Below are 20,208 nucleotides of genomic sequence, written 5' to 3'. Positions count from 1 at the left end.
CAGTTCTTTTTTGTAATAGATTTCAGAGTTTTCAGTTATTTTTTGTAATGGATTTCAAACGCTTCAGTTATTTTTTGTAATGGATTTCAGAGTTTTCAGTTATTTTTTGTAATGGATTTCAGAGTTTTCTGTTATTTTTTGTAATGGATTTCAGAGTTTTCTGTTATTTTTGGTAATGGATTTCAGAGTTTTCAGTTAGTTTATGTAATGGATTTCAGAGTTTTCACTTAGTTTGTGTTTGATTATGGATTTCAGAGTTTTCAGTTCTTTTTTGTAATGGATTTCAGAGTTTTCAGTTATTTTTTGTAATGGATTTCAAACGCTTCAGTTATTTTTTGTAATGGATTTCAGAGTTTTCAGTTATTTTTTGTAATGGATTTCAGAGTTTTCACTTAGTTTGTGTTTGATTATGGATTTCAGAGTTTTCTGTTTTTTTTTTTGTAATGGATTTCAGAGTTTTCAGTTCTTTTTTGTAATGGATTTCAGAGTTTTCAGTTAGTTTATGTAATGGATTTCAGAGTTTTCACTTAGTTTGTGTTTGATTATGGATTTCAGAGTTTTCAGTTCCTTTTGGTAATGGATTTTAGAGTTTTCAGTTAGTTTATGTAATGGATTTCAGAGTTTTCACTTAGTTTTGTGTTTGATTATGGATTTCAGAGTTTTCAGTTCCTTTTGGTAATGGATTTCAGAGTTTTCAGTTATTTTTTGTAATGGATTTCAGAGTTTTCTGTTATTTTTTGTAATGGATTTCAGAGTTTTCAGTTAGTTTATGTGTTTGAGTTCAGACGTTTCAATTTTTTTTGTGTAATGCATTTCAGAGTTTTCTGTTATTTTTGTAATGGATTTCAGAGTTTGCAGCTAGTTTATGTTTTTTATTTCAGACATTTCAGACATATCAGTAAACATTACAAACCCAAATTTCCTCCAAAAAACTAGTCTCCAACACTACCAAAGTAGTTCTCAGTAAACATTACAAACCCAAAATTCCTCCAAAAAACTAGTCTCCCACACTACCAAAGTAATTATCAGTAAACATTACAAACCCAAATTTCCTCCAAAATACTAGTCTCCAACCCTACACAATCCAAATTCAACGGAGTGTAATCATCATGCTTTATGGGCCGCTTGCTCCTTCTCTTCGAAACTACACAATCCAACATAGAATAATTAAAGCTCTGAAGAAACAAATACAAAAAGAATATATTTTTCCAACTAATCGCGTCATAATTAGGAAACTAAACATAAGAACCAAAGTAAGTGTACATAATAAGTAAATATAAATTGGAATATTGGGCATCTGAAAGAAGAAAGTTTCATTTTTTTGTTTCAACATATCAAACACACTGTTTTGTACGTCATAAATTCCCTTGCATCTTCTTCTATTGTTTTCTCTAGCTAATTGTCACAAGCCTTAAGTGCAATTTATTAGATGTTTACTCAAAAGTCACCTTAGCAAATAATTGATAATTAAGTCTGTTTTGAGTCTTATGTTATAAAGGAAAAAAAAAACAATTAACCCAAATGTTAACTGGCGCAGAAGATTTTATTCTAAGGAAATCCCCATTGGCACGGCTAACTAAATCTCAACTAGACACCTAAAAATCTTCACTCAATCGAGAAATAATTCAATACAAGACTGTTGCATAGGCATTGTTGCAAAGACATGAATCGTATGACCTAGCTTTGACCCAATCAAGAGAAAACAAAATCGAATTCGGAATCTGAGAGAGAAGAAAGGACGAACCAGTATGTTTGGCCCAACTTGGAGGCTCATACTCAGCCAAAGAGACAAGCTCGTCGCGATTCTTATCATGAATCTCCATATCCCTCTTAGTTCTGTGGATCACCTCGGTCTGAGCCTGCCTGAGATTCCATTCCGTGAGCTCATCCTCGGAGACGAACCCGTCGGCCGGATCAATGTCGATCTTCGGGAAAAGCTGAACCAATCTTCCGGTGACGTTGAACCTCTCTTCGTCGTTGAGGTAATCCTCGGCGTCCACGTACTTGTCCCATTCCGGCTGGGCCTCGTCGCCGGGGCGGAGGTGGAATTGGCGGCGGATTCCGGGTGGGAGTGCTCGAAGAACTCGCGCTCCCACTGGCGGTCCTCGCGGCGGCGCTCGATGCCGGCGACGAGGGGGTCGAATGTGGCGGGAGCGTGGTGGCCGGAGGAGGAGGTGAAGTTGGAGCGGAGGCGGAGGCGGCGGTGGCGGTGGCGGAGAGAGGAGGGGGATTTCTGCGGCGAACGAGAGACTAGGAAGAGGATGAGAAGAGCAATAGCTATGTAGATGATCACAGAGCCTTTGCCCATTGGGGCTGAGCAGGGTTTTTTTTTTTTTTTTTTATGTTTTTGAAGGGAGTCACTCGTGAGGGAAGGGAAAGGGAAAGGGAGGCAGAGACATAAAGAATTGATTTTGAAAAAAAAATTAATTTAAGGGTAATTTGGACATATCATGTGGTCAGATGCTTGGTTTCTTTAAAGGAACCAAAATATGGTTTGGTTTTCAAATCACATGCTACACTAAGCTTGGTTTATCAAGTTTCCCTTTTGTAATTAAAAGCCCATCATTTAACTTCAAATATTTGTAATTAAAAGCCCTTGGTTTTGGTGGGATGATTTAAGAGACATGAAAAAAAAAATGGAATACCTACTTTTTTTTTTTTTTTTTTACACCAAGCGGCTGTACGAAATTTTAATTTCTTTTACCAGATTAAATTATTTAGTTTTCATGTGAAAACTAAACACCCGTTATTTGGTTTAGAAATATATTGCATAAGAAAAACGGTAAGTAATAATGCTGGCTGATGAGAGTTCACACTCGGTGAGAAAGATACGGTCAATATCAGAAGTTTTTTTTTTTGCCCAAATGTCAATAACAGAAGTTCGTTTTTTTTTTTTGCCCAAATATCAGATTTTTTTTTTTTAGTAAAAAAAAAAAAAAAAAAGTGCGGCTGAAAAATTGTTATTTTGGCAATCAGGTAAATGCCCTCTAATCTACAATGGCGGGTGGGTTATTAAATAGCGTTGAAGCTTAACGAGTGTTACGCATATTTCTCTCCACGTCTTTCGCATTGACCTCGATCAATAACGACTTTTTATGTACGTTTCTTCCGACTTTTTTTTTATGTATGATAGTATGTTTTTATGTATGATAGTGTATGATAGTATGATCTTTATAACGAATTATCAGGCACTGGTGGAGCAGAGAACTCAATCCCTCACTGTTTATTTTGCACATTTCTATATTCACGTGTAGAAATGGGTGTGGACTAAAACCCACAATACCCATGATATCATTTATATCTCTGTCCAGAGTCCAGACCATCTGCTCAAAAACATGAGATAATCAAGATATGGACAACACTACCACATTACAAAGATCACCATCGTCTACAAATCTAACCAAATTCAACAGTAGTTCCATCACATTTCCCTTGCAACCACTTCAACCGTACCTCCTTGCGAATCTTATGGTCCTCGGAAGAACCATAACATATACGGTCTTCACATCGCACCCGGACGGAGCTTCCAATCGGTGATCGCCTCAAACATCGGGTTTTCCATTGCATCGCACGTCTGTAGTGACTGGACTGAGTGTATTTTCCAGCGAAAGACACATAAATGAATATTGCGCATAGCTGATTCGCCTTTGTAGTTTCGGCTGCAGGTTGTACCTATCAAGAAATTATCAGCGAAACGAGGACAAAAGAGGAATAACGTATAATAAATTAGTATGTCGTCCCAAAGATGCAATGCACCATGGGTCTTTTGAAGGGAAGTCGTTACCGGTTTGATGATCGTGGATCGGCTTCAGATTGTAGAAGCGGTTCCAATGAACATCCAGTGTTTTCTCAACTGATTGGTGTTCAAGTTGAACTCGTCTCCGATGTCATTACCTTGCTAAATATGCTTCACATCGGCGAATATCTTATACCTTGTCCTCGACCGTTCACTCTTACCTTGATCACTCACCATCCATTTGAAACTACATGGATACATACATTTTAAAATTGGGAGAGCGCATCTTTTTCCCTGGAAAATAATCAAGTATAACACAATACACAAATAAGAAGGAAAAAAACATATATAATTAATAAATCAGGAAATTATTTTTCTTTGAATTCACTCTTAAACTCAATAGTTTCCACATCAAAATTTAGCGCCAACAAAATGATGAACTCGTACCTTCACTGTACAAATATATTAAAAACCACTGGCAGTTACCAGTAATCTCTGCAGGAACACTGGCCATCATCAAAATGATGAAACCGGTTCGTATCTCTCAATATTATTTTCCGACCAGCGATCTTGGAAATGTATTTGAAGGCCGTGTGGCAGTCACCACAAACACGGAGATTTTTCATAATCCGAATAGGCAACTCCGAGTGGCGGGTCAGGACAAAGGCAAGCGCGAGCTTCTCGCTGTGGTAGCTCAGAACTTCCTCTCTATTCTCCGGGTCGAGATCAAACATTGCGAACTCTGTTTCGGGGACGTAGCCAACGGACCTCATCTTCTCGTTCAGCTCCTTCAACTTCCCGTATATCAATTCTTTTTCGGGGTGTGACTTGTCACCGGCCACAAAAACATGAACCCCGTCCTTCATCGCCACCCAGCTACACCCGGCTTCCTTCTTCACCGCTGCCTTCCTCATCGCCCTTCTGGCCCTCGCCACGTCATCCCACCTCTCTCCGCGTGCGTACATATTCGCCAGAAGCACGTAATTCGCCGCATTTTGGGGCTCCATCTCGAAAAGCATTTCGGCGGCCCTTTGGCCAAGCTCCGTTTTTCGCCCATTGGTTCGGCAACAAGCGCCCAAAGCCGTCCTCCAAATAAGAGCGTTAGGCTCAATGGGCATTTCGTTGATGAAACCCTCTATCTGATCGAGTTTGCCCGCCCGCCCGAGAAGGTCAACCACGCACGAGTACTGCTCGATCTTGGGAGCCAATCCGTAGACTTCGCTCATGGATTTGAAATGCTCAAGCCCTTCGTCCACCAGGCCTACGTGGCTGCAGGCCGATAGCACCCCGACAAACGTGACATGGTCGGGAAGCTGATTATGCTGCCTCATCCGTGTGAAAAGCTTCAACGCTTTGTCTCCATGTCCGTGGCGGGCGTACCCCGATATCATCGAATTCCACGAGTACCGGTTTCTGACAGGCATCAACTCGAAGAATCTCGAAGCGTATTCGATTCTTCCGCATTTTGCATACATGTCGACGAGTGCGCTTCCCACGACGATGTCAGACTCTAAACAAGCCCTGACGCTACTGGCGTGAACTTCCATGCCGTGCTGTAGCGTCGAAACCGAGGCACAAGCACTAAGCACAGTGGCGAAAGTGAACGAGTCTATTCTCTGGCCACGCTGCATCATGACCCGCACTAGCTCGATAGCCTTGGGTAAGTCTCCATTGTGTGTGTATCCAGATATCATGGAGTTCCAGCTCACTTCGTCCTTCCTATCCGCCAGTCCAAGGAAAATCTTTTCGCAGTTATCCATGTCTCCGGATTTTCCGTAGCAAGCTATGAGCGCGTTCTCAATTACACCATCGTTTTCGAAAGGGCGCTTCGACGCTAGAGCGTGAATCTGGTGAGCAAGCATGCTACGTGAAAGATGCGATGCCGCTCCTAGAACATGTACAAGAGTTACTCGATTTGGTTTCCAACCAGATCGCATCATGTCCATGAAACACTCAACAGCTTCTAGAACCGTGTCCTCGCAACCCGCCAAAGCTCCAATGATGGAGTTCCACGATACACGGTCATACTCTGGCATTACCAAGAAAATTTTACGGCATTCACTTATCCTCCCAGTCTCACCATACATGAACAGAAGAGCATTTGAAACCGAAACATCCATATCAAGTCCTAGTTTAAGTGCTTCGCAGTGAATTTGCCGGCCAAGGAAACTCCATCTCAAACTTGTGCAAGAGCTTAAAGCACTAATTAATGTGAAATTCGCAGGAGTTAATCCGGATCTCCTCATCTCGCTGAAATTCTTCGCTGCATCTTCAAAGCAGCCACTGTGATCAAGGCCAGATATCATAGCGTTCCACGACACCACGTCTTTGTTCTTCATGTGCTTGAAGACTGAGACAGCATCAACAATAGCACAAGATTCGGCATACATATTGATCAGCCCATTTCCAATCGCGACCTTCATGGCTATCCAACCAGTCCGGAGAACATGTGCGTGAACCTCTTGACCCCTTCTTTTTGCTTTTTCCAAGTCCGAAAATTCAGCAAAAGAACTCAGGAGAACCACATACGAATCAAGATTTGTTCCAACCAAGTGCTTTGCGCTTGTGAAAATTCTAGTTGCTTCCTCCCCCTTCTTTTGTCTCACCAATCCAACCATCAGTCCGTTCACGGAAACAGAATTTACTACACCCATATGCTTAAACAAGTCGAGTGCATAATCAACTAACCCGAACTTTGAAAACCCGCTAACCAAAGCACTACCCACATACAAATTCTGTAAGAATCCAGATTTCTTCACCCCGGCTAAGATTTGCTCTAATAACATACGAGAAGAATTGGCCGAGTAAGTGGCAGCAGTTATTATGCTTCCAAAAGTATACTCATTGGGCCTCAAACTATACCCGAAATCGATCCTTTGCATGCTCGAGAAGAGCTCAAAGGCCGAATGCACAAGCCCTCTGTTGGAATAAACAGAAATGAGAGAGTTCCATGAGATCGAGTTTCTTTCGTGCATCCCATCGAAAACATGGCGAGCGTCAGATGCAGAACTCGAACAGCTTCCATACATGGAGACCAGCGAATTTCCAACCACAGTGTCGGAATCATACCATTTTTTGGAGATTATTCCGTGAATTTGCATACCCAGTTTAAGTTTGGGCGGCCCAGAGTCATGACAAGCTCGGAGAGCACCGCCAAAAGCATAATGGTTGGGAAAGATGCCCGAACACAGCATTCTTTTGAACTGAAGACACGACTCGGTTGGCATGCCATTCTTGGTGAACCCACATATCATACTAGCCCACGTTACCGAGTTCCTCTCGCGCATCTCTTCGAACAACTTACTCGCCAGACCCATGTTCCCAATCCTGGCATGGATGTTAATGAGCATATTGTACAAGACCACTTCGTTAGTGAACCCGTTCTTGAGAATTTGCAAATGAAGCGTGTTCGCATCAGCTGGGCTACATGAGCTCAGGTAATGGGCCGCGAGAAACTCATATAAATCAGGTGGTGGAAACTGCAACTCCGATGGTATGTTCTTCTCAGCTGAGCTCTGTGAGGAGATTAGGTAACGAGAATCACAGGAGGGGATAACAGCCGAGACAGAACATGATCTGGAAGCTGATTTGAATCTGTTAGGGAATGGTTTCCGGCGAGTTGCTGTGAAAAACCTTACAAACATTCTTCTCTCTCTTTTCGATTCCAAAATAACTTTGCGGACGTTTTATCAAAACCTCCTTGTCATCTTCGCCCACTTAGCCTTTTCTTTTACTCTCGACCTGGCCTCTTATTCAATCCACACGCTGTCCATGGACTTGAGTTGAATTCATGGGAGTTCAAGACGAAACATACACACCATTCATTCAGAGATTATTAAATTGGAAATGTATTTCCCGCCCAAATTCATTCAATTCGGAATCAGCTCAAAAACTCACCGTTGATCACTTCGGTCGCGCGCCTGTTTGCGGACCCAAGAAGGAAGTGACGCCGGACAGTGTGGCGGAAAAAACGAGCGAGACAGAGAGAGAGAGGGAGTCAATTGAGGGCGAGCCAGAAGAAGACGCCCTATTAATCCCAACGTCATTATTGGTATGTACAAATCCAAACCAAAATAGGTCATTGATCATTAATCTAACCGATCCAAAACCGAAAATTGGTGTCGCATCATAACATTGAAATTTGGATTTGGATAACGATTTAAAAAAGGTCAATTAGATAAGTAGTTTAATATCTCTTTTTAAAAAATCACCAAAATTTCATTTTATTCAAAAAATATTCCACCAAGTGGAAGTAAATTAAGTAACTGGATAAGTTAATGTAATTTACTTAGAAAAATAGTTCACCATACCGAAGTAAATTAATTAACCTAAATAGTTAATTAATTTACTTCGGCCTAGTAAGTTATTTTGTTAATAAAATGAAATTTTGGCTAAAAATTTAAATGAATTTAAAAAATTGACTAGTTGTAACAAATTTTTCTTTAAAAAATTAGACCGAATATCTAATATTTAACTGATTATTTTATTAAAAAAATTAAGTAAATAATATATAACTACGTTAAGATTGTATGATTCATTTTCACTCAGATATTGATAGTTTTAATAATTTTATAACCGAATATGGACTTAAAAACTAGTTTCAAAGTAATATATTTTAAGAATTGAATAACCGATTTCTTTAAATCGGTTTTTAAAACTGGCTCCGGATTTTAAAGAATTGGATAACTGAATTTTGAAAATTAGATGTTAAAGCTGGATATTAGTTTCAAGAAAATAGATAATCGAATTTTGGTTTTGGACTAAAATGGACCGATTATTGACTAATTTTTTAAAACCAAAAATTCAGATTTCAATATAAAAAATGGCTAAAATCAAACAGAACCGATTCAGTTTCCGCCCTAATTGTTATATGAAAAAGACAAAATTACATGTTTTTTTCCTTGTTATAATTGCACTGCCCATATATACATGAGAATATCATCTTAGAATAATTAAATCGTTTTGAGCAAAAAAAATAAATAAATAATAAATCACGAACCTAGATGTTAATTTAGTATCGCTCGTCTAGTATATACTTCCGACATAAAGAAAAATATAGAACACAATAAATATTCAAACACTACTTAGGCTCTTCCAAAATTAAAAAATATATATAATTGGTAAAGAAATCCAACAATCATTGGCCGGTGATCATAAAGAAAATGATTATTCATCATGTATAAGTAAAGACCTAACAAGAACCCATAGAGATGGTCGAAGTGCAGCTAATTCACTTTCAATTCAAACAAAAGGCAAAAATTAATTAATTAATTAAACAAAAAAACAATATTTAAGATTCTATCAAAGTTTCATTTTATTAAAAAAAATAGTCCATTAGACCCGCAATAAATTAATTAATTAAAGAGTAAATTTAATTTATTATTTAATTAATTAATTTCTGCGAATTTAATGACCTATTTTTATTAATAAAATGAAACTTTGCCTAAAGATAGACTATCGAATTACGGACTTATTACCCCTATTCCACATACTCATCTAACTTTCCAAATTTAAAATTATGGATCTTGATTAAATTTTGAAAATTCTTATCTTAGGAATTTGACCTATAAACGATTGACAACCACCGTACATGCGAAAGAAAGCTTGAAACTTAGGCTCCGATCCGATTTAGATACACTGAAACTTTCAATTCTAAACATGAATAGAATAATATTTAAGTAATATAAAAACAATTACTAAATTTGTTAAGAGTTAAGACAGCATTTTTAAAAATAAATTTCAAAAGTGGATACTAAGAATAATTTATTCAGGATTTTTTTTAAAAACGAAAATTTTATTTTCTAAACTTCATAATTAGCTAAAATACTTAACTAGACTTAGTAATTATATAGTAAAGTAGAATTTCGACAGGGTTTTTTTTTTTTTGACAAATACCCCTTCCTTAAAAACAAGTCGGTTTAATTTTTTTTTCATTTTCAAACTTCTTACTCTTTCTTTTTTTTTTTTCTTTTCTATCTCATATCAATCTTACTATCCTTCTTCTCCCTCTAACATATAATAACTATAAAAATTGTCTAATCTACCACCATTTCATAATATTTTTCTCATTTATTACTAAAAATTATATTTTTGACAAATGTACTAGTAGACCTAATGTATAAATACATTTTTGCCATCAACTAAAAATTGTTAGCAACTAAGTCATTTAATTCATTTCCTTCTCAAACATAAAAACATTACCGCCATTTTTCCCACTTCTAATTCATATCCATTTTTATTCAATTATTTTAGTTCAATGTTCTCTCCATCTCTAAAAAAACACCTGAAACCTCTCTCTCTCTCTCTCTCTCTCTCTCTCTCTCTCAAACCGTTTGAAACCACCACGATCTCACTCTCGCGAAACCCATTTAATCGCGAAACCGTCTGTAACCACCCCTTTAATCGCGAAACCATCGTCACTCTTCGTTATTTATCTCTCTCTCTCTCTCTCTCTCTCACTGAGACCTCTTTCTCTATCACGAACCCTAACTTCAGAAATGGTTTACCCAAATCCACCACCTGGATTCCTAGGATGCAAATAAGAATCCGGAGGAGTCGGGAAGCCCAGCGTTACCCAAGTCTTCGCCCAATCCGTCGCGAAAAGGAAGACCACTACGTCGCCCAAGCCGCAGACGAAGAGGAGGAAGAAATCTTAAAACACGAAGTGAAAAGACCATCCCATATAGAACGCAAAAGAAAAATGAGGTTAGTTTCTTAATGTTAGAGATTTTTGGTTAATTTTGAGTAGATTTCTTGATTTATTGGTGGATTTGTCAATTGTGATTATGATTTAGGGTTAGTTTTGGCTAATTTATTGATTTATTGGTGGATTTGTACGGTTGTGATTCTAATTTAGGTACTAGTACAAAAAACAACATTGGGTGCGACTTTTTTCGCACCTAAAAGTCAAAAGTCGTACCCAATGATACATTTATGTGCGACTTTAGGTGCGATTTTTTCGCACCCATAGGCCTACCCGCCAAACCTTTGGGTGCGACTAGTCGCACCTTTGAGAAATCTGATTTCTTGATGGATTTTTAAAAATCATATTGTTGGATGAAATGGTCAACAAATACCATCAGTTGTGGACATAGATGTCTAAAACTACCATCAATTGTGGACATCTACGTTTACAACTACTCAAATTGTACATTTTGTTGACAATAGATGTCAGCAGTTGTTAGTATTTGTTGACTAACTATGATAGTTCCTGACATCTATGTCAACAATAAAGAGTGTTTGTTGACATCTAAGTCTACGAATACCCAGAATTGTTGACATAGATGTCAACAAATACTAGTGTCTGAATGTTTTCATTATATTCTTTTTTTATTTACCTGATTTAAGTTTTTTATGTTTTTTTTTTCTGATTATGCAGGGATGGATAAGGTGTGTTCCAAAACAGAACATTATTGACCATAATTTCATTTTTTTGGGTCGCTCGATAAGTTTGAAGAAGCTGCGGGAATGACCGAATAGGAGAAAGCTCTGTTTAGCAATTCATGGTTTGGCCAATTTCTTCAACTGCCTAAAATCAACCGATCCTCAAAGATTTGTTAGGAACTCTTGCCCGTGAAAAGTAATGAATAAATCATAAATGATTACTAAATAGAATAATGGTTTACTTTATTAGCATCATATGATTAGTAGGTTGAGCTCTGAATATCAGAATCAATAGCAACTATCATCCGTAGCCTCCGTATTAAACTGAATCACGTGTTGGGCACCTGAGTTCGGGCGGTGAGCTAAAACGTGGTCGATGACTGATACACGCCTGGATAGCTGTATCTAAAGTCATATATGTGGAACACTAGTGAAGTTTAATCACGACGTGCGAACATTTGGCACTTGTGGTAAGTGTACTACCCGGACATGCTTTGGTTGTAGATGTGTCGTTTAAGTACCGTTACGACACACTAACCGAGGTCGCTATGATGGTCACAGTGAGACTTGATCTAAATCCTGAAGTGATCATGGACACGGGATCATGTTACCGCGATCTTTGACTCATTCACTAAAAGGATCATGCTAATCACAACTTATGTCTTGAGAGTTTCGGAGCATGATTCGAGTGGGAAGTGGTTGACAGATACGGAATCCAGCCTTCCTGAAAGAAGGTCAATATTCACTCACCTAAGGATTGATTTCATAATCGATAGATTGCCGGCACTTCCGAAGTATGTACGTTCGGAAGAATCTTTTGTTGGGGAAGCAACGGTGCTTAGGGTATATATGTATCAAGAAAGGTATAATAGATTAATTGACATTTTCTCGATACGGGTTAAACCTGGAGAATCTTGATCACGTACTGACTAGATCAGTGGAACTCGTCACGTTGAGTAAATATATTTCTAGTATAAAGGAGAGTTCAGTCTTGGCGTGCCTAGATGGAGTCTGATCAAGAAAAAGAGAAATGATTTTTTCGTCTTTTTATCGGATTTGTTAAGCTTCTATTACTAGATCCATAGTCCCCGATTCAGCTTCGATAAGACGAATAAAGAACCTCTAATAACGAGTTTCATTATTATAGATCTCACAAGCTGTAATGGTGATTGACAGCATTGAATGCAAAAAGTGGGTATTTGCTGAATTAATAAAGTATTTATAGTAGAATTGTTTATTTATTTATTTATTGTTGGACCAAGTAAATAAATAATCAATTGAGTTTTAAGCAATTGGACCTTGCAACATGTGAAAGTTGAATTTTTTGAATTGGCAACTAGGAAATCGCGCAAATCCACTTGGCCGTGTGCCATAAAATTCGTTTTCTATTTATTGGTATTTACCAATATTTTCTCTTTAGTTGTTTAAATTACGGAGAAATAATAATATTTAAAAGGAAATAAGATATTATCATTTATTCTCTCTCATGAATATTTAGAAAGAATATATTTAAAAGGAAATAAAATATTTCATTTATTCTCTAATTAATAAATATTCTCTATTTAAACATAAAATAAAATCTTATAGATATTGATATGATGACTAAGAGAGAAAGTATAATTCATGAGATGAGATCAATGGTACTGAATTAAATCCATAGTGTGAACACATTAATGTGAACACAATAAAAGGAAATAATATATTCTGTTAGTTACCATGAATATCTCTTTGCACTACTATAAATAGGGGTTCATGAGAAGAGAAAAATAAGGTTTTTGAAAGAGCAAAAATTCGCCCATTCCTCTGTGTTGGTCGTGCTCTCTCTCTCTCTCTCTCTCTCTCTCTCTCTCTCTCTCTCTCTCTCTCTCTCTTTTCCCTTGGAATTACTCAATGTCGTACTTAGAAAAATAAAAGTGAGATCTTGAAACAACATTGTTTCTAGATCGAGTGAGATTATAGAGTGTGGTCCCACGCCGACTTTCTTTATTCGTCTGGAGATTACGTCTCGGAAGACTACAGTGTCATCAAGAGGAGTACGAGGATCTGAAAGCTTGAAGAATGAGCTCTATGCATTTTGAAGACGGATTGTGAAAGCTTGAAGTTTCAGTTCGTGAGCCCAACCCGTAAGTTTTCTATGAATTTTATTCTGTGTTCTTGTCGGTTGCTTGAAATGTTTAAATGCTTTCATAAATAAATTAATAAGTAAATCTAGAACTTGCTAGATAACCATAAAATTAATTAGCTCTTGTTAGTGTAACTAATTAATCCCGCAACTTATATGGTTATTAAGGTGAGCAAATCACCAATAAGATTATCAATCATTTGTTGATGAGGGTTGGTAACTTTGATGGGAAGGAGTCTGAAGATGCTCTTTATATGGAGCTTGGTGGTGAACCACGATCTTTCACAAGAAAGCACTTTACGGAGATCACAAGTCTTCGCTTCGTTGATAACTATGAAGCTCTCAACTATACTTATGATGTCGTCGGTGGTTTGTATGAAGACATCTTCAACAATGGGACGTTGAAGAATCGATATGTGATGACCTCGCAGGTGAAAGATAGCATAAATTGGAAAAAAGCTTCGAAGTGGGAAAAGTTCTTACTCCAGATTTTCATGTGAATGCACTTGGTGCTCTTGGCCATACAACGATTCCAGATTGGTCATTCGTTAAGTTGGTTGATGACCTAGACCAATTAAACCCGCATCTGTGGAGTAATGTGGTAATGAGGACATAGATCAAATTGGTCTACAAAGAAGAAAAACAATAAGCTCAAAGCAGATGTATTTATTTGTTAGTTAATGATTTTGTTGACATAGATGTCAAATATTGATATCATTTGTTGATATCTATGTAAATAATTGATATCATTTGTTGCCATCTATGTTAACAATTGACGTCTTTTGTTGACATCTGGTAATTTTTGCTTACATCAAACATTAATGGTTGACATTTATTACATATCTTTGTTGACATGTTGTTACAAGCACGGTTTGAATCTACTGGAGACACATCTCTTCGATCCATATGTGAAACCCCAATTTTTTTTAACCAAACACAAACCTTAAAAAGAATTGTGCATTAATATATAATTTCTAAATATATATGAATATGTACTTATCGTTCTTTTTAATGTATGTATATATACATATGAATAGCTAATGACTTTTAAGAAAGAAATTATCAAATCTTTTATATTACCCATGCTAGTACGTATAAGATATTTATATTTATATAGATATATATATATATATATAAGAAACAAAAAAAAAATTATTTTGGAACATGGGATTTTCTTCCTCTGTGCAAAACTAACGTGATCTTCTAAAGAGCAAGACATTCGTCAACAAAATTGCCTTTCTAGAAGCATCAGAGCTTTTTTTTTTAAATTTCTCTCCTTATGCAGTGTTAGTTTGGATAGGTAGGATTAGTTAGGGTTTGTTTCAAATACCTTATATAGAGCACTAAACAACATTAAACTTTTTTCTATTTTGCACGCTGCTTTCTTCTCAACTCTCTCTCCCTCGCGATCTCTCCTCTCACTCTCTCATTCCCTATTTCCTTTCTTTTCCAAAATAAAAATAAAACCCCAATCACCAAATAGGCACCTTAATCTCTAAGTTTTGGTTCAAGAAGTATGAGTGAGTTTTTCCAACCTCTTTTAAGGTACTTTTTCGTAGTCAGTTCATACTCTTCCTTAATTATTATTTTTTTGCTTTTATTTCATTTTTCATAAGAAAAATTAGGTTTAATATTCCATGTTCATAAATCAGTTTTAAGCAGTGTCAAAATCGTACGTTTTAAAATAGCTACAAACGTTTTTTTAATCTAATTTTTTTTATAGAGTATAAGTTTAAATGTTATGCTTGTGGTTCAAATTTTAGAATTTTTAGAGATATAATTATTATTTTATGAATTTGTTACGATCAGTGCGCAGACTTGTTTTCACACTGATTCTTTTTACAATAAAACGTCTTGTTTATATATCTACAAACAAATTTTGACCTATATTTTTACACGAATTAATTCTACATGTTTTGGGAATCTAGATCAAAGTTTAGAATTTTCGGAAGCACACAGAATATATTTGGAATAAATTCCAAACAGTGCGCAGAATCGTTCCAAAACAGCTTTTTTTTTTAAGATTCAATATTGTTTATTTATACTTTTGATTTTTATTATATTTTGTATGTGCCTATGAAGTAAGGAGTGTTCCAAATATTATTTGGCTTTTAATATAATTTTTATAGATTTATTTTTTTTAAGTTTAATTTTTTTTTAAGTTTATTTTCTCGACCCAAAAGGTATTTTCGTAATTTTGTACCTTCAGCCGAAAATCTGATTATTCCAGAACCCGAGTCCTCTTTAAAACTTCTTTGACATAAGCTTAATATTCGTTTCCATCGATTAGGTTCCGAGCCGCTTAGCTTTTCTGAGCCGTCTAGTTTTCCCGAGCCGTCCACGATCAACGGTCGTAATTTTCGAAACAGAGGTGAGAATAATCCCAATACCACACGGATTAGTTCAAAAATAAACTTAATGCATGTTATTGGATTTTTTTTGTGTGATTGTTTGGAAGGTGTTCGATATGATATGATATGACGATATGTGAGTTTACACTACTACAAATTCACATTTCTGGTGCGGAAGGGTATTAGGTGCGACATGTCGCACCTAAGCCCATATTAGGTGCGACATGTCGCACCGGATACTCCGTCAGATGACTAAAAATTTCGCTAATGTTTAGTGGTATCCGGTACGACATTGTCGCACCAGATATGTTTTTGTCGCACCTATTACTTTTAGGTGCGACAAAGTCGCACCAAATACCTTTCGGTGCGACTAATGTCGCACCTAATAGTTTTAAAATTTAAAGTTGCCAGGCATATTCCCCCGAAATTTTTTGGGTTTGGGATTTCATATTTGGTGCGACATTTGTCGCACCAGATATGATTATTAGGTGCGACATCGTCGCACCTAATAGTTTTAGGGGTTTTTCTTCTTCCTCGCCCGAAATTTTCTTCAACCTTTGCCGACCCTCCCTACCTTGAAGCTGCGTCCTCCGACACCTCACTGTCCAACCTCGCCGCGTCCTTCCTCTGCCCGCCGCATCCAACCTCGCCGTCCTCCTCCAAGGTACGTCTCTCTCTCTCTCTCTCTCTCTCTCTCTCTCTCTCTCTCTCCCTATCTCTCTTTCAATCTCACTCGGCCTTTCTCCGACCTGCAGATCCGTCCCCCTTCTTCGTCGCCTGAACTGCATCTCTCTCAATCTCAGTCTCTCCCTTCGCCCATCTCCGACGACCACCTTTTTCCTCGCCCCTCGGTCCATCTCCAGCTACCACCGTCTCTTTCTCTCTTTCTCTGTCTCAGCTCTCTCTCCATCTCACCCTTTTCCTCTCCGACCAGCTTGTCCCGCCCCGCCGCCCGCGACCCCCACTCCGGCGCCGTGACCAGCCCGCCACCAGCGCCGCTGCCCTGCCCGCCCCTCGTCAATCCCTACCGCCTCGCCGCCCCACTGCCCCACCGCCCGCCACCCCGCTGCCCCACCGCCCCTGCTGCCCTGCCCCGCGTCCAGCCCCGCTGCCCCGGTACGTCTCTCTCCCTCTCTCTCTCTCACCTTTATCCCCATCTCACTTTGTCTCTCCGACCAGGTTCGTCCCACTCCCAACGACTAGCCCTGCTCGCCCCCCGTGAACAGCCCGCTCGTTGACACCGACTTGCCGCAGCCCGTGCCCGACCTCGCCGCAACTTGGCAGGAAAATAGCTTGGGCAGTTGGTGCGACATGTCGCACCTAAAGGTATGATTATTAGGTGCGACGCGACATGTCGCACCTAATGCGTTTAGCAACGGGCTTTTAGGTGCGACTTAGTCGCACCTAATAAACTTTTAGGTGCGACATTATACGTATTTGGTGCGACATACGTCGCACCGGATGACGATTTTTGTCCTAGTGTTAGGTTATGATATGAATATCCATAACATGTCATATTCTTCTACGTATGTTATCATGTATATTTATATCTTATGTCATTCATGCTTTCAACGTAAAGAACATGAATAACTGTTGGAATTGATTTAGGGTTTAAGAAAAAGTTTAACGCTTCGGTAAGCGGCGGAATTTTAAAAATTTTCTTTTGACAAGTAAAACGATTTTGAGCGTTATCTATGTTTACCCTTCATGAATATCATCAGCTAGTCGGGATTTACAAAATTACCATTTTACCCTTCTAGCTGCTATTTCCTCAACTCCTTTGTCGCTTGTGAATAAGTCAGAAACAATGTATTGACGAGGAGCTAACAAGTCATATTGTTTCATCCAAAAGAGTCAAGACTCAATTTGGACACTGGCCAGTTCAATTATTCACATTCCGAGGAACAAAGCATGAGGTGATAAACATTGCATTTCAGCAATCTTGTACATGAATTCCATATCTATAAGAACTTCACAAAAGTTACTCATGACATCTTCATAATTTAGTACTTCACCAATAGGTCATGTTCGGAATCACATAGTGAGTCTAAACTCTGACTTTCTCAAATGAGAATACGTAAGCTATGAAATGACATGTCTCATTTCAGGATTAAGGTAAGCATGATGCAATTCATACGTAGTGACTTTGAGACATAAGAGGTTAAATGGTTTGTTCTTATTTTGTCTTTAGAAGTGCACTGGTCAATTCAGTACCTTCGGAAGATACCTAGAAGAACTATAGAGTCTCCAACTCTCAATGCCCCATAACCAGGCATCATAGATTCTCCTAACAATCGTACTGAGGTCAATAGTCCTTTGACCCTTAGATTGTGAATATATCGATTTAAGCAAACTACGAAGAGTTTGTTCATGCAAATCTACATTTGTCTCTTCGTAAGTTGTTAAGTTTGTTTATGGACTAAAGACTAATGTTTTATCATAAAGCTTCAAATAGACAAAGAAGAATGAATGAACGTTTCAACCTTTTATTAAATGAATAAGCAATTACAAGCAAGAGTCTTCGTGAGACTATATTACATCAAATGTACATAAATAGACACTACTGCTCTTCTTGTGGGCACCATTGACAACAAACTCTCACTTGACTCAAAGAAGATGTGAGTAGTCCTTCATGCCTAATCCCTCTCGATGTTGGTCGAAGACCTTGTTCACTAGGGCCTTGGTGAATGGATCTGCCAGGTTGTCCACCGTTGAGATCTTCTTCACTTCCATGTCTCCGCGCTGCACGATCTCTCAAATAAAATGGTATTTCCTCTCAATATGCTTAAACCGTTTATGGCTTCGAGGTTCCTTTGAGTTAGCGACAGCCCCACTATTATCACAATAAAGGGTCATGGGCTCGTCGATGTTTGGAACAACTTCCAAATACTTAAGAAATTTTCTAAGCCATACAGCCTCTTTGGATGCTTCACAAGCAGCCACATATTCTGCTTCCATTGTGGAATCAGCAATGCAAGTTTGCTTAATACTCCTCCACACAACTGCTCCACCATTAAGGATGAACACAGATCCCGAAATGGATTTTCTGGAATCCTTATCCGCTTGAAAATCGGAGTCGATGTATCCCGTCATAGTCAGGTCAGTACCTGAATATGTAAGCATCAAGTTCCTAGTTCTTCGAAGATACTTGAGAACATGCTTAACAGCAATCCAGTGCTCGGGTCCAGGGTTGGATTGGAAACGGCTAACTACGCCAACAGCGAAACATATATCATATCTAGTGCAAAGCATAGCATACATGAGGCTTCCTACGGCAGAGGCGTAAGGAATTTTCCTCATGTCTTCCATCTCTTGTGTAGTCTTGGGAGAATGGTACTTAGAGAGTGAGACTCCATGCCTAAAGGGTGTTTGGCCCTTCTTGGAGTCTTACATCGAGAAGCGATCCATCACCTTATCAATATAAGATGCTTGAGAGAGCGACAGGGTCTGGTTTTTCCGGTCTCAAAATATTTGGATCCCCAGAATGTACACGGCTTCTCCTAGATCCTTCATGTCGAATTGCTTTGCCAGCCAGACCTTAACCTCAGATAATTTACCCACATCATTACCTATGAGTAATATATCATCGACATATAGTACCAGAAACACAACTTTTCCTTCGTGTATTAACTTGTAAACACAAGGCTCATCTATTGACTGTTCAAAGCCGAAACTTGTCACATTTTCATCGAATCTAATATTCCATGACCTAGATGCTTGCATTAGTCCATAAATGGACTTAAGTAACTCACAAACCTTGGTCTCTTGACCTTTATCCACGAAACCATCTGGTTGAGCCATGTAAATGCGCTCGTCAAGATTGCCATTTAGGAAGGCCGTCTTGACATCCATTTGCCAGATCTCATAGTCGAGAGCTGCAGCATTGGATAGAAGTATGCGGGCGGATTTAAGCATCGCGACTGGCGAGAAGGTTTCTTCATAGTCAATCCCTTCTTGTTGGGTATGACCCTTAGCCACAAGTCGTGCTTTAAACGTCTCAACGTTCCCATCCGGACCCATTTTCTTCTTGTATATCCACTTACACCCTACGGGTTTAATCCCTTCAGGAAGGTCTACAAGTTTCCATACATTGTTAACATACATCGAGTGCATTTCAACTTTCATGGCGTCAAGCCAAAGGTTTGATTCAGAACAAGCCATCGCTTGGCTATAGGAAACAGGGTCATCCATGTCGGAGACGACTATGAGAGAGTCTCCATAGGACATGTACCTGTCAGGCTTTTGAGTAGCCCTCCCACTACGTCGAAGTACTACTTGATGAGATTCTGATGAGTTAGGTTGTGGTTCAGTTGGGGTAAGAACAGTTCTTACAGGTGAGGTAGAAGCTTCCTCACCCAACTTTTCTTCAAGCACAATTTTGCTTCTAGGTTTTGCATCCTTCATAAAGTCCTCCTCAAGGAAACAAGCATTCATGCTAACGAAAGTCTTATCGTCCTCATGACTATAGAAAGTAAAACCTTTGGTTTCCTTTGGATATCCAACGAACAGACACAATTCTGACCACTCCATAAGAGTTCGGTTTCTTCTCTCTGACACTCCGTTTTGTTGAAGTGTGGCAGGTGCGCTAAGCTGAGAAGCAATACCTTCTTCTTTAA

General features: G+C 38.5%; 1 protein-coding gene and 1 pseudogene across 3 annotated transcripts; both read right to left on the bottom strand.

Annotated features, from left to right (window-relative positions):
- Window positions 1–1,625: 1,625 nt before the first annotated feature.
- On the bottom strand, window positions 1,626–2,308 carry LOC149390300 (uncharacterized; annotated as a pseudogene).
- A 931-nt stretch (window positions 2,309–3,239) lies between these two features.
- MEF7 (Tetratricopeptide repeat (TPR)-like superfamily protein) lies at window positions 3,240–7,772 on the bottom strand. 3 transcript variants are annotated; one of them, XM_089621221.1, is made up of 4 exons: window positions 7,634–7,772; window positions 4,184–7,512; window positions 3,785–4,030; window positions 3,240–3,672 (listed from the first exon to the last, which is right to left on the bottom strand). In XM_089621221.1, the coding sequence occupies exon 2, from the start codon at window positions 7,378–7,380 to the stop codon at window positions 4,219–4,221; it is 3,162 nt and encodes a 1,053-aa protein (XP_089477347.1). In that variant the 5' UTR covers window positions 7,381–7,512; window positions 7,634–7,772; the 3' UTR covers window positions 3,240–3,672; window positions 3,785–4,030; window positions 4,184–4,218. The 3 variants fall into 3 exon arrangements, with proteins under 3 accessions (XP_089477347.1, XP_089477346.1, XP_089477348.1); XM_089621220.1 differs by having other exon boundaries at window positions 4,184–7,766; XM_089621222.1 differs by having other exon boundaries at window positions 3,240–3,659; window positions 4,184–7,766.
- Between the last annotated feature and the right edge of the window lie 12,436 nt (window positions 7,773–20,208).

The sequence above is a fragment of the Urtica dioica genome, chromosome 7, assembly GCF_054948205.1.
Source record: "Urtica dioica subsp. dioica isolate 48M chromosome 7, U.dioica_male_clone48M_v1_H2, whole genome shotgun sequence".
Classification (NCBI taxonomy): domain Eukaryota; kingdom Viridiplantae; phylum Streptophyta; class Magnoliopsida; order Rosales; family Urticaceae; genus Urtica; species Urtica dioica.
The sequence above is the reverse complement of the archived record's forward strand: the minus strand, read 5'-3'. Positions and strand labels throughout refer to the sequence as shown.